This window comes from Arvicanthis niloticus, chromosome 6 (genome assembly GCF_011762505.2).
Source record: "Arvicanthis niloticus isolate mArvNil1 chromosome 6, mArvNil1.pat.X, whole genome shotgun sequence".
NCBI lineage: Eukaryota > Metazoa > Chordata > Mammalia > Rodentia > Muridae > Arvicanthis > Arvicanthis niloticus.
In genome coordinates, this window is record NC_047663.1 from 19043412 (window position 1) to 19057370 (window position 13959).

General features: G+C 45.4%; 1 protein-coding gene and 1 long non-coding RNA gene across 5 annotated transcripts in view; one reads left to right on the forward strand and one right to left on the reverse strand.

Annotated features, from left to right (window-relative positions):
* Positions 1–4843, reverse strand: part of LOC143442650 (uncharacterized) — a 47027-nt gene extending 42184 nt beyond the window's left edge. For both annotated transcript variants that reach the window (XR_013110984.1, XR_013110983.1), the window contains exon 1: positions 4792–4843. This is a non-coding gene — a long non-coding RNA (uncharacterized LOC143442650). The remainder of the gene's footprint in view (positions 1–4791) is intronic.
* A 55-nt stretch (positions 4844–4898) lies between these two features.
* Plekhm1 (pleckstrin homology and RUN domain containing M1) overlaps positions 4899–13959 on the forward strand; it is a 45437-nt gene continuing 36376 nt past the window's right edge. The window contains exons 1-3 of one of the 3 annotated variants that reach the window (XM_076935673.1): positions 4930–5034; positions 11823–11987; positions 12855–12940. In XM_076935673.1, the coding sequence (XP_076791788.1) occupies positions 12896–12940 (45 nt within the window). In that variant the 5' untranslated portion in view covers positions 4930–5034; positions 11823–11987; positions 12855–12895. Of the gene's footprint in view, positions 5035–11822; positions 11988–12854; positions 12941–13959 lie in introns of all 3 variants that reach the window. The other 2 variants (XM_076935674.1, XM_034506226.2) reach the window with 2 other exon arrangements.

Genomic DNA, 13959 nt, shown 5'->3' on the forward strand with positions numbered 1-13959 from the left:
GCCTGGCCTCAAGCTTGCTATGTGGGCCAGGCTTCAAACTTAAAGAGATCCACCTGCCTCTGCCTCTGGAGCGCAAGGATTAAAGGTGAACATCGCCATGCCTGCCTGGAGTCATAGGCAGCTGTGAGCTATCCAACATGGGTGTTAGGGACTGAACTCAGGCCTTCTGAAAGAACAGTACCGACTCTGAACCTTCCTCAGGTGGTGTTCTGATCTCCAAGTATAAATGCATACACAGAGAGAGAGAGAGAGAGAGAGAGAGAGAGAGAGAGAGAGAGAGAGAGAAACAGACAGACAGACAGACAGACAGAGAGACAGAGAGAGAAAATGAATGTACTGGGGAACTGAACCCAAGTCTTCTGCAAGAGCAACAAGTACTCTTAACCATTGAGTCATCTCTCTAGTCCCTTGAAAACATTATTTTTTAAACTTGTAGGTGTTGGGGATATATCTCTGACCAAGTCAGCTCAGTCAGCTAAACAGGATCTCAAGGGAGGGAGTGAGGATTGAAAAGAAAAAGACTAATCCCAGCACTTGGGAGGCAGAGGCAGGCGGATTTCTGAGTTCGAGGCCAGCCTGGTCTACAGAGTGAGTTCCAGCACAGCCAGGACTACACAGAGAAACCCTGTCTCGAAAACCTGTCTCGAAAAACCAAAAAAAAAAAAAAAAAAAGACAATTAGACAGCACTATAACATGACTCCAGCCAGTGCTGAGGCTGAAGCAGGTTTATTTGTTTCCCTGTCTGTTTTTATATCATTCCAGGTAATACAAAGCATATGGTCAATCCTAAGCATAAACAGAGTAGTTAAGAAACAAACAAAAGCATAAACAAAGGTCCCTAGATTATTGAATTCAGAGTTAACAAGACCCACCAAGATACAGAGAACACATTCCTCAGCTGTATTCACCTTGAGCCTACTTCCTAGTCCTAGTCCAATGTCAAATTCCTGTCAAATTCCTAGAAGGCCGCCCCAAAAGCTCCCCACATAGGTCGGTGGTACAGTGTTTAGTTTATGGGGCTGGAGAGATGGCTCAGTGGTTAAGAGCACTGCCTGCTCTTCCAAAGGACCTGGGTTCAATTCCCAACACCCACATGGCAGTTCACAATTGTCTGTAACTCCAGTTCCAGAAGATCTGACACTCCTGCACAGACATACATGCAGGCAAAAGACTAATGCACATGGAATAAAAAATAAATTATTAAAAAATAGTAACGGTTTGTGTGTCTTTAATTTGTAGTTTTGCTTCTACGTATTCAACAGTACCACTACACACTCAGACTCAATTATTCTGCAGCTGTGGAGGAGGGGTCACTCCTGCTGAGGGAATTACTGATCTGCCAACCCTCAAATGGGATGAGGGCACTCTGGAAGCAGACACTGTGCCCTTGGCTATTAGAGGCTAAACCCAGGGTGAATGGAACCAGAGCTCAGGCCACTAGAGCTTGTGGTCAGACACAGCTGAGGATAAACACATTTGTTGGGCAAGCCTGACCTAAACTAAGTTCCATATAAAGGTAGGAAGAGAGAAAACATTCTTTAAAATCATCTATGGCCTCCCAGCACACATACAGAAAAAGGAAATTGGGGGGCTGGGAGCTATCACCTAGCCACTCTTGTTTTTAATTATATTTTATTATGCAAAACAATTTTTAAATTTAATTATATTTTGATGACATTCTTCCCCTCCTCCAAGTCATTACAGATCCTCTCCCCCTTCCAACTTTAAGCTCTTTCTCAAAAAAAAAAACAAAGACCCAATACAACAATACCAAGAAAACAAGACAACTCCCAAAAAGAAAAAAACAAAAAACCTGTAACCAGGTTTAAGTGCATGCACGCGCGCGCACATGCACACACACACACACACACACACACACACACACACAAGCAATCCCATGTAGTTCCTTATATGTTGGTCAGCTACTCCTGAACATGAGGTCTGCCCTGGAGTGGTTGGTATACCTGGTGTCACTCCATAGGGAGGGAAAAAAAAGATTTTCCTTCTCCCACCAAGTACAATGGACAGTTCAGTTGTTACTCTTTACCCTACTGCCAGGTTTCCATTCAAGAATGCTTTTTTTGTAAACATAGCAAAATAAAATCTAAGACAAAACAAAAACTATCACATCAAAATTGGACAGACAAATGAACAGAAGGAAAAGTCCTAGAGAAGTCACAGAATCAGAGCCCCACCAGTCGGCACATGCAGAAACCACACAAAAACACACACTGGAAACCTAACTGCAGAGGACCAGGTGTGGACCCATGCTGCCAGCTCCTCAGGAGGACGGGGATCACTCGCCTCAGGATCCAGCTACACCATTCTTGGGCACCATTCTTGGGCGTATCCCTAAAGGACACTTTCTTTATCCTACCACACAACACTTGTCCAGTCATGCTCACTGCTGTTCTATTCATGATAGCCAGAAACTTAAAAACAGATGTCCCTCCATAGAAGAATGAATAAAGAAAATGTGGCACATTTACACAACAAAGTATTACTCAGCCATTTAAAAAAAAAAAAAAAAAGGCATCATGAAATTTACAGGCAAATGGATGTAACTAGAAAAAGAATTATCCTGAGTATGGTACCCAAGACCCAGAAAGGACAAATGGTGTGTATTTGATTATATGTGGATATTAGCAGTTAAGTCGATGATAACCAAGCTACCATTTATAAAACCACATTGGGTAGCTGTAGAATAAGGGACTGGAGGGGACAGACAACTCTCCTTTGGAGAAGACTATGGATGGATGGGGGGATGAAACAGGAGGATCAGGTGGAGAAGGAGGAGGGGATTGGGGAGAGAATACACAGGGAGAGACAGCTAAAATTAAGGAGTATTTGAAGAGTAGTTATACACATATATGAAGGCAATCTAAATGAAAACTCCAAATAATCCAGGAGACAGACTATGAACTGGCCATTTCTTGTCACCAAATAAAGCTTCCAGTACAGGGATTGGGTTACATCTAATTAAATGATTGGCCAAAGATGCTCCGTAGGGATCTCCAAACAACCCAGACTGTTGCCAAGACTATAGGTTGCTCTTCACAAACCAACAGCAAGGCTCCACTGCTGAAGACAACACCTGTACAACTCACTGAACCTGGAGATGCTGAGTAAGTGCCTAAATAGAGCTTTCACCCCTACCTTCCAGCATCTTTTGGTACAGGAAGGTACAAACACCAAGCCAGCCACAACCCCTGCACAACAATGACATACTGCCTGCAAAGCATGGTGGCACAAAGCTCATGGGAGTGACCGACTAGTAACTGGTTAGACTTAAGGCCCAGATCACAAGATGGAACCCATACCCAACATGCTTGGAGTAACCAAGATCCAGAGACTAGACAGCCCAGGGACCTAGGGTAAAAGCAAATAATACTGGTGTCTTAGTTAGGGTTTCCACTGCTGTGAAGAGACATCATGACCAAGGCAACTCTTATAAAAGAAAACATTTAATTGGGGCTGGCTTACAGTGTCAAAGGTGCTGTCCATTATCATCATGACAGGAAGCATGGCAGCGTGCAGATAGACATGGTGCTGGAGAAGGAACTTTTCTTAGAGACTTGATTAGAAGGCAACCAAGAGAGACTGCCTCTTCCTCACTTGGCTGTCTCTCTCTCTCTCTCTCTCTCTCTCTCTCTCTCTCTCTCTCTCTCTCGTGTGTGTGTGTGTGTGTGTGTGTGTGTGTGTGTGTGTGTGTGTGTAAAATCTTTTTTTTAAACTATATATTACCTCAAAGCCCTACCTCCCTCCACAGTGACACACTTCTTCTAACAAGGTCATGCCTCCTAATAGGACCACTTCCCACGGGCCAAGCATATTCAAACCACAGCTGGTAAAAAGAAAGAAAAAAAAAAAAACCATAGTGATAAAATGACTCCTAATGACATTCGGGTACTCATAGATCAGTGCCTTGTTCAGCTATCATTAGAGAAGCTTGCTTCTGCAGCAGACAGGGAAAAAAATACAGAGACCCACAGCCAGATAGTCTGCAGAGAGTGAGACACTTTGGAACACTCAACCATTTATGGGTTCTTTAAAATCCCAACCCAAAGGCCTCAGGGAACCCCAAGGAAGAGGTGGAAAGAGTGTAGGAGCCAGAGGGGATGGAAGACATCAAGAAAACAAGGCCCTCTAAATTTGAGCACAGCTCGTATAAACTCACAGAAACGGAAGCAGAATATTTACTATGCACCCTTAAGGTTTCTCTTTCACAGACGCAGCTCTATAGCCCACATTTAGGCCCTAGGTTTCCTTTTGGGCAAAGTCCACAGGATACAGTGGCCACAGCCTTTATTAGTCACGGTAGCTACATTTGACAGTTTTTCTTCCGTGTCTATTAGGAGAGACGGTTGTCATTTTTCTGTAATGGAACAAAAGCAATTAAATAGTGAGAAGACAAAAAGCAGGTCCTCCGGGCTTCATGCCTCAAAGGGCTGACCGCAAGCAAACTAACAGGTCCAAGAAAGCCCTCAGGGTGATCACGTGGTACAAGTCAAGTCAAAACAACCGTTTCCTGGCTCTGGAAAAACAGACCTGAGGGTCCCACTTGGACCCAGGACCCAGGATCCACTTGCTCCCTCCAATACTAATGCCCTTAGAGAAGCATACGGGTTAATGGAGCCACAGGGCGCATCTTCGGTTTAAGGGGGGAAAAAAACGACAGCCCCAAAGTTGCACAGATGGGGCTGAGGGGTACAGACGGTTCCGACGCTCCAGTGGCTCAGCCTCTCTGAGCTACCCAGAACCTGGATTTCGGGAGCCGCAGGATCGCTCACCTGAACCAAGAACCCCTGCAATCCCCGGCTTGGGAAGAACTCCCGGCCCCGCCCCTCGGCTACTCTAAGCTCGGTGATTGGTTTCTAGGGCTGGGGGCGGGGCCGTAGCGACGAGCGGACGTGATGGCGTCAGACGCCGCGCGCCGCTTCCTGTTGTCAGTGCCTCTGGAGCCGCAGCTTTTGCTCCAAACTGAGGGCGTCTCGCTTCGTCCGGAGCGCCGTCGCCTGCTCCTGCTCCCTTTGGTGAGTCTGGGGTCTGGACGTGGAGGGAAGCGCGGGACGGCGACGCGATCGGGCGGTGGGCCTGCAGCCTCCCAGCCACTCGCGACCCCTGGGCGCCTTGAGACTTGAGGTGGGAACCTCGGCCCTTCGCAGCCCGGGCCTGCTCCCACCTCAGCCAGCGGCCACCGGCTCTCTCCCCCTCCGTCTCCACCGCAGCCAACCTCAGCCCTAAGCCGGGCCCCCTAACCACCGGTCTTGCAAAAGTGTAGTCTCACTCGTGACCCCTCTTTAGCCCAGTTGCAACCCGATCCGAGCGAGCCACATCCCTTAGCCACCTCTTACTTAAACGTCAGGTTTATCCCTCAACTCTTCTGAACCTTCCCCTGACCCTCCTTTCTGGCTCTGATTTCTTATCGCAGCCTGTCATACCCGCCTCACTCATCCCAAACACCCTAGGTCTGTCTCCCTCCCATTGACCCACTACTAAAGTTGTCTCCTGTTGAACTTGCCGGTTCCTTCTTGGTAACTGACATCAGAGCTTTAGTTCAAGACTTGTGTGTATCTTTTCTTTACCGACTTTTACCTAGTTTCCCAGCTGATCACAGAGGTAAGTTCTCTGTGACACTTTCCTGCCTAAGACTTCTATAAACTGCCTCAGTTCCTACCACTTCCCCCAGTCCTTTTGTTAGCTTTAATATACATTGATTAATTCTTTGAGAACTTTATACATGCATGTAATGTATTTTGATAATATCCCTCCCCACATTTATCACTGTTGGTTTGGTTTTTTTTTTTTTTTTTGGTTGGTTTTTTTTTTTTTTTTGGGGGGGGGGGACCATGTGTCTCTATTTAGCCTTGGATCTCTCTATGAAATCACTATGTAGATCAGCCTTGCCTCAAGGTCACAGAGATTCACCTGTCTCTGCCTTCCAAGTGCTGAGATTAAAGGTGTGGGCCACCACTCCTGGTTTTAATCTTTATTTTTTGTTCTTTGGGTTTTGTAGGGTAGAGGGTGGTTTTGTTTTCTTGTTGTTGTTATTGTTTTGAGACGGCCAATCCAAATAGCCAGAGCCAGCCACGGACTCCCGATCTTCCCTGCCTCCACATCCCAATTTGTAGGCATGAGTCACCATGTCTGGCTTCCCAGAATTACTATTAACTAGATCTCCTCAATTCCTATCAGTTCCTTCCTCAATGCAGCTCTCTTTCACTTTGAGAACTCAGGGCACAGCCCCCTACGGGTTATGCTTGCTGTATTCCTCAACAGCCATATCTGCTCCTTGCTCAGAGCCCAGCAGACTAAACGGCTGAATTGCTGTGTGTAGGACTCAGATGCTAACTGAGTACAGAGTTTTTACTCCAGAGCTTCTTGGTGGAGAGGTTATTCCTGGTGTCTGATCTCCTGAATGTGTTTCCACAGATGGCTTTTCTGGCATTCCTATTAAATCATTTGTGCCTGCTGTTGTAATGGTAGGTGTCATTCAGATACCTGGAAGGTGAGAGATGGCCACTCATCTGTCTCATTCATCCTGGGATAATGGAAGGCAGCCCTTCCTTTTGGCTGACATCCTGTCAGTAGAGAGCCTCAGGGAGCACTGTGGAGTGGGTTGTGATCACAGAGTCCTGCCCATGTGTCCTAGCACCTGCAAGGAAGAATTCTCCCAGAGTTCCTTTCTGCAAAGCTGAATGCAGATCTTCCCCATTATTGAACCCAGAGACATAATGGTCACAGAAGCATGTTGTAAGTCATGAAGAGTCCCTGGGAGGCTGAAGGACTAGGGGCTGTAAAATCGCTTCTCTTTTTGTAGGTCTTGGATCATTTAGTCTTAGCCACCGGGGTTTGTAGGAACACGTAAAGGTGAATTCAATAGGTGAGGCAGATGGGTGTCTTTAAGGTCCTATGCTCAGGGTTGTTTTGTTTTGTTTTGTTTTTTATTGGTATACATTTTCTCCAAATTCTAATGGGCTTGCTTCAGAAGGGTCAACTGTCTTTGATAGCAGCCCCCTGCCTCTCCCCATACCAACTGGAGTTTCAGTTGCTGGAGATTCAGTCCAGGACCTTGTATATGTTAGGTGAGTATTCTACCACTGAGCTATACACTTCAAGCCCTATCAGCAATTGCAAAAGGACCTGAGAGACCATCGTTACCACAGTGGTCTCCTGTGAAAGCTGAGTGCAATTCTGCCTTGAATAGCCTCTCATGATGATGCAGCCTTCAGAGTGGCATTTGGCTCATTGGCAGCTTAGTGTTCTGGCAGAAATTTCTCAGTGCCCCTACAGCGTAGAGTGGTGTGCCTTAGCTTCCCAAATAGATAAATAGATAAATGTACCTGTCCTATATACCTCGCCTTTATTATCTATTAAGTCATTCAAGAGTTGGGCTTGTTGTTTGTTTTATTTTATTTTTTAAGTACTAGTCTGTCGTCCTAGAAGCCCAGCGATGAATGAGTTCTTTCCTTGTTTTCATTCATTCAGAGCATACACATCTTTAGAATCCTGTTGCAAAGCCGGGCACAGTACTACCCACCTGTAACCACAGGTCCCCAAGAGACTGAGAATGAGAGTTCAAAGCTTTCCCAAGTAATAAGGCCTTCCTGGGCTACATTGTAAGTTAAAGGTCAATCTATGGCACATAGCAAGATCTTGCTCAAAAATGAAAAATTAAGGACTGGAGATTTAGCTCAGTGGTAGCACATTGGTGAGTACTAGTGAAGGAAAACTCTAATAAGCAGGCATCGTTGGCCAGGCTTTGTAATCTCTTTGCTGAGGGAAGAGAAACTAGGAAGATTGCTAAAAGTTGAGGCCAACCTGAGCTATACAGCAAAGGTCTTGTCCTTAAAAAACAAGACCAAAGGAAGGTAGAGGGAAGAGTCCTATAGTGTGTGGAACAGGAGTGTGGGAGAGACGGTGGTATTGGGTGAAAGGCAGGTTGGAGGGGAAATGTCCAGCGGGGACAAATGCCCTCACCCACATGAGTGTTTGGTCCAGTCTCTCACCCTCCAGCAGTATTTAATTTGAAGTTCCTGCTTCAGAAGCTTGTTCTCTTTATCCCATTTCCACCCACGTCCCCAAACCCTATTCTTACCCCTACCTACACTCACCCCTAATATTCCTCGTACCTCTATCCCTGCCTCTCCAGGACACTGGTTTAGAAGTCAAGCTTTCTTCAGGAAGAAGACTGTGCTGGTTACTCACTCAGCATTCATGTGTCTGAAAGGTCAGCTGCCTTTCTGAATCAGAACGTAACTTTGTCATTCTTTCCAACTGAAATAATAAACCTCATCCATCGGTCGGTCTGGCAGCTGGACAGCCCAAGCACAGAGCTGTTCACAACCAACAGGTATATGATTCAGGCTATGTAAGGAGAGCTGTTGGCGTGGCCAAGGTGTCTCCGAGGAGAAGCCCTGCAGTTCACTGATGCACAGAGTGCAATGAGGGTGGTGAAGCCTCCTTGTCCATTCTTCCAAGTCTCATGTAAGCCATGTTCCTCCTTTCTTCCTCAGAGTGTAGATGAAGTAAGATGACCATTACTAGCTAGAACTGGGACAAATCCTTCCCGAGTTGAACATTTAAGAAAGGACAATTCTAAAACTTAGGTGTCGTGAAGACCTGGGTTCGGCTGGTTGGGGTCATAAATCTGTCTGGTAAGATGGTGTCTTGCTTTAGTTCTTATTTGACAAAGTTCTTTTAACCTGAGACAGTTTGAGATGCAAAAACAGGACTCGGGAGACCTGAGATTTCTGTTTCTTGCTTGCTTCTACTGAGCCTGTGCGCTTGCTCTGCTAAAGTAGAGATGACCGTGTCCCACAGGACTGTTCTAAAAATTAAACAGATCAGAGAAGTTTTCATTCCAAAAGGCACATAAGGGTGAATCGGTGCCTGGGGTAGAGACAGACGTAGTACCATTTTGGGCTTTCTAAGTGGCAGGAGCTGTCTCCTGCTAACCTCCTCAGTAATGTTGGAGACCCTCAGTATTGTTGCCCAAGTCTCCTTCTACAGAAGTGTCCTGAAAGCCACACCTCTCTTCATTCTCCTTCTTGATGTCAGTGAAAAATAGCTAAGGGTAGGGTGTGACACCAGTCCCACATGCTGGGAGATCTGATGTTCACACCAGGTGGACAGTGGTCAGAAGACAGCTTCCATGGGCAAGTGTATTCTTGTCTCCCGGAAGCACTATGGTTCAGACACAAGGCACTCGCATGTTACTTCTTTCAAAGAAGAATAAATGTGCTGGCTGTGGTGGTGCTTGTCTTTAATTCCAGCACTGGCAAGGCAGAGGCAGGATGATCTCTGTGTTCAAAGCCAGTCTGGTCTGCTAGACTACATGGAGAGACCCTGTCTCAAAAAAAAAAAAAAAAAAAAAAAAAAAAAAAAGGCCCCCAAAACCAGAAATTTTTGACTTATTTTGTGAAATGTGAATGGTTGTTCTGGGTTCCTGAGTTAGTGTGGCATTTTGTGGCATTTCTGACAGTTTCTGGCAACGTTACTTCTCTTTACTTGAGACCTGTGTACTCTGACTTTCTTAGCTTCAGTTTAGTTTGGTTTGTTTTTTTTTTCAATTAATTAGGTGTGTGTGTGTGTGTGTGTGTGTGTGTATGTATGTATGTATGTATGTATGTATGTATATGCACCACATGTAGTGACATAAGAGGGCATCAGATCCCCCAAAATTGGAGTTAAATGGTGTTGTGATTTATCTGGGAACCAAATCCAGGATTTCTACAAGAGCAGTATGTGCCTTTAATTGCTGAGCCCCAGTTAGGTTTTTTGAGATGGAAATATCTGTAGCCAGGCTGGCCTGGAATGCCCTATATGACTGAGAGTGGGCCTGAGCTCAACAGTTCTACCTCAAGTCCTCCAGTCTTAAGTGTTGAGATTATAAGAATGAGCCCACTATGTTAGGATTTGGGGCTTGTTTTAGCATGGTTTTGGTTTTTTGGGTCAGGTTGTCCTGTAGTTGAAGATGATACTAAACTCCTCTACTTCCAAATGCTGAGATTACATGGCCTGGGGTAGCATTTGCTTGCTTGCTTGTTTGTTTGCTTGTTTGCTTGTTTTTTTTTAAAGTAATTACTGGCTTTAGCATATTAACTGTCTATATTAACAATGCCCCACTTGAGTACTCTATTACTTTCAGGTAATTAGTCCCAGAAGCTTTAATTGACATAGGCTATTAGTTATATGTTGAGATCTAAGCCCCAGGGTCCTGTTCACACTGGCTGAGAGAAGAGCAACTGGAGTGTGAGGAATTTTGACTAGAGCAGCAGCCAGAGGCTGAGAGAGGCTTATGCCCTGGAAGTATGGGGGGCCTGGAAGCCAAGGGCTTGGAGTCTGAGCAGCTGGTTCTTGCTTGCTGGACTACACAAGGGTCATGAGGGAGAAACTCAATGTCTACAACAGGCATGTTGTGAGGAGAGACTGTTTGATTACAGCTTGTACTTTCTTTTCTACCATCTTGGAAATCAGAATATGGGCCGGCTTCCTGAAGCCTTGAAAATCCCCGGGGAGATGGAGCAGAAGGGTGAAGCCAGAGTTTTGTAGTCAGAGCCAAGAGCTCTTCCTGGCAGCCTGTCTCTCTGAGGGCCATGCTTCTCCACACACTTGCCTCCTCGTACAAAGCCTGTCTTAGGATGTCCACTCTGTGCCCTTTTTAGTATCTAAGAAGCCAGACGGGCTTGGTCCCATCACTGAGGACCACCCTGTTTCTCTCCTCCCCGAGTCTCACGCTCCACTTCTGTTCTGTAGACCTCGCCTGCCAGACTGGCCTTACTGTTCATTGGGACTGCGGCTGAAGTGTGTGCACTCTTCCCAGCCCCCCTCAAAGTCTAGCATTGTTCCTAGTGGTGGAGCCAAGCCACTATCGTGTAAATTTGTTCCTAGACCTGCCTCAGCTTCCTCTTCCTTCTTCCTCTGTCAGGTAGAAATAATGAAATGGCATTGGTTCATAGGGTGATCACAGGGGAAGTGTAAACAAGGCAGTCTGTGTAACATCCCTTGGTTGTGGGAGCTTCTTTGTTCAGTAATTGAGTGAGATAGCCTTCATGTTGGCTCTGTAGTCTCTTTCCCTAGATTTGTTTGGATAGGAATGTGCCTGCCTAGCCTGAGTGCTCAGGCTTGGGCCAAGGGAAAAAGACACCTGCCCTGTGGAATCTTGAACTGTGGATACATACATACATCATGGGCAGTGGCATTCTTTTCGTTTATAGATTTGTGGCTACATCCATCAGAATTGCAGATAGCTTTTCTGTCTCGAACATATCATGTTCAGACATCACACTTGAGAAATAAAATTCTATGCTCCCATGGTCCTGCTGGTAGCAAATTGAGATATCAGAACCCATATTGGTCATTTACACATAAAACTGTGACACTCAGTCTAAAGCTTTGGAGCCCAGTGCAGAAGCAGAAGGGTGGAGAGGAAGCTATCTCCTGAGGCTGCTGCAGGTGTGCTTAAAACCCTGGACTGGGGCAGAGTTAGGTCCTGTAAGCCCCGGGCCTTGAGTGTGAACTGTGAAGCCCAGCACCTGGTCTCCACCAGTTCTTAACATCTTCAGTGAAAGCCCCTCCTTCATACCCTAGCTGCAGGCCTTCTGAAATTTTCAAACCTAACTCTTCTGAGAAGTTTTACGTGACCCAATAGGTAGGTGTGTAAGGTAGACAAATCAAACATTTAATAATAATAAACCATAAATCTATTTTAAAATGATTCCTTGGTAAATATACAGTTTTATTCTTTCTTTCATTTTTTTAAGATTTATTTATTTATTTATTTATTTATTTATTTTGTGTGCATCATTGCTCTCTTTAGACACTCTAGAAGAGGGCATCAGATCCCATTACAGATGGTTGTGAGCCACCATGTGGTTGCTGGAAATTGAACTCAGGACCTCTGGAAGAGCAGTTGTCACTCTTATTGAAGACAAAACAAGTTTGCATACTGATAAGAAAGCTGTGCTTGTCTATTCAATTCAAGGTATACTAATTTGTTACTTACGTGCTGAGGAAACACTAAAAGCCTTTGTTTTTATAATTAAACCATTATGTTTCTGTAAAAGTAGAAAAAAATTGTATAGTAAACACTGCTGCAAGTTTTCTCAAATCTGAACTCAGAGCTGGGTGTGGTGGTCTACACCTTTAATCTCAGGGCCCAGGAGGCAGAGATAAGCAGATCTTGGTAAATTTGAGGGCAGCCCGGTCTACATAGAATTCCAGGACAACCAGAGCTACATGGAGAGACCCTGTCTAAAGGGGAAAAAGATTGACTGAAATCCAAGCTGAGGTTGATCAAACAGTGCTCACTGACATGTATGGTGATGTATTAGGACTTCCTGTGTAATGTAAATACACGTGTTGCATGTTCAGAACCAGTGCAGCTGTGGAAGTCCTGTGATGCCACACAGGTGAGCTCTGCCAGAAATACCTCAGATTCATTAGACTTTGATTTTGAATAAATTTTTAGTTGTGCATTCAGAAACCTTTTTCTGATGATAAATTTTCTGCAGTCACCACATTTGGTTGTGGCACCTGATAGGGGCTTCAACCCACTGTTGAGAAAGCTTTGCAAATCTCTATCCCATAGGCCCTGGCTTTCTGCATAGATTCTGGTGAGAAGAGCTCTCCCCTCCCCCTTGTGGTGCACAGGGTTTCACCCCTCCCTAAGACTGAACTTCTGTTTCCTTCCTTAAAGTCCAGTGTCAGTTTTTCCTGTGCTTTGCTCAAAGGCATTTCATCTGCAATTTAAGTGACAGGACCTGACCTCCTGCCGCCTGCTGGGAGGGGCCTGCAGTTGTTGGTAAGTTCCTGAGCATGCTCATCTAGCCTCCTCCTTCTGTTCCTTCAGGTGTCATGTGAGTCTCCTTGAGAGCTGCTGCCCGAGTGGAAATGCTCTCGGTGGAGAATGGCCTGGACCCTCGGGCTGCCATCCAGGTAGGTGGGCAAAATAGGATCAAGGGAGGGAGGGACTATACAGGACCACGGTTTCATCAGCTTTTCTCTCAAAGATTTATTTATTTATTATATGTATATGAGTACACTGTAGCTGTCTCAGACCCACTAGAAGAGGGCATCAGATCCCATTACAGATGGCTGTGAGCCACCATGTGGTTGCTGGGATTTGAACTCAGGACCTCTGGAAGAACAGTCAATGCTCATAACTGCTAAGCCATCTCTCAGGCTTTTCTCTTAAAAAATTTTTTTTTCCCTTTTTAGATAGGGTCTTATGGACTAGCCTAGATGGGCTTCGAACTGACTTCATAGCAAAGGATAAACTCCTGATTTTTTTGCCTTGACCTTCAAGGTGCTAGGATTGCTGGCACGAATCACCGTACCCAGACTTCATCTACTTTCCTTGAAATAAATGAACACTGTTCATAGAGAGGCTTCAGGTGGAGAGACATTTACAACAAAGTCAGGCTTCCAGGAGATCCTAACCATTCTAGATCAATATCTTCTCCCCTTCTCTCTCTCTCTCTCTCTCTCTCTCTCTCTCTCTCTCTCTCTCTCTCTCTCTCTCTCTGTGTGTGTGTCTGTCTGTCTGTCTGCCTGCCTGCCTGCCTGCCTGCCTGCCTGCCTGCCCACCTACCCATATATGTGCCCTATAGCATGTGTGTGGCACTCAGGAAAACGTTTGGGAAATCTGCCTTCTCTTTCTGTCATGTGGGTTCTGGGGACTGAACCAGGTTAGGCTTGGCAGCAAGTATCCACTGAGCCATCTTGTAACACCATAGATGGAAAAGAGACATTTCATGATAAAATAAATTTAAGCGATACCTATATACAAACCTACCCTATAAAAGGTACTTGAACAGTGGTTCTCAACCTTCCTAATGCAGTGACCCTTTAATACAGTTTCTCCTGTTGTGGTGACTCCCACCCTTGCTTTTTGATACAGGCTCTCTCATTGAATTTGGAGCTTGCTGATTTGGTTAGACTGGTTGGGCAGCAGA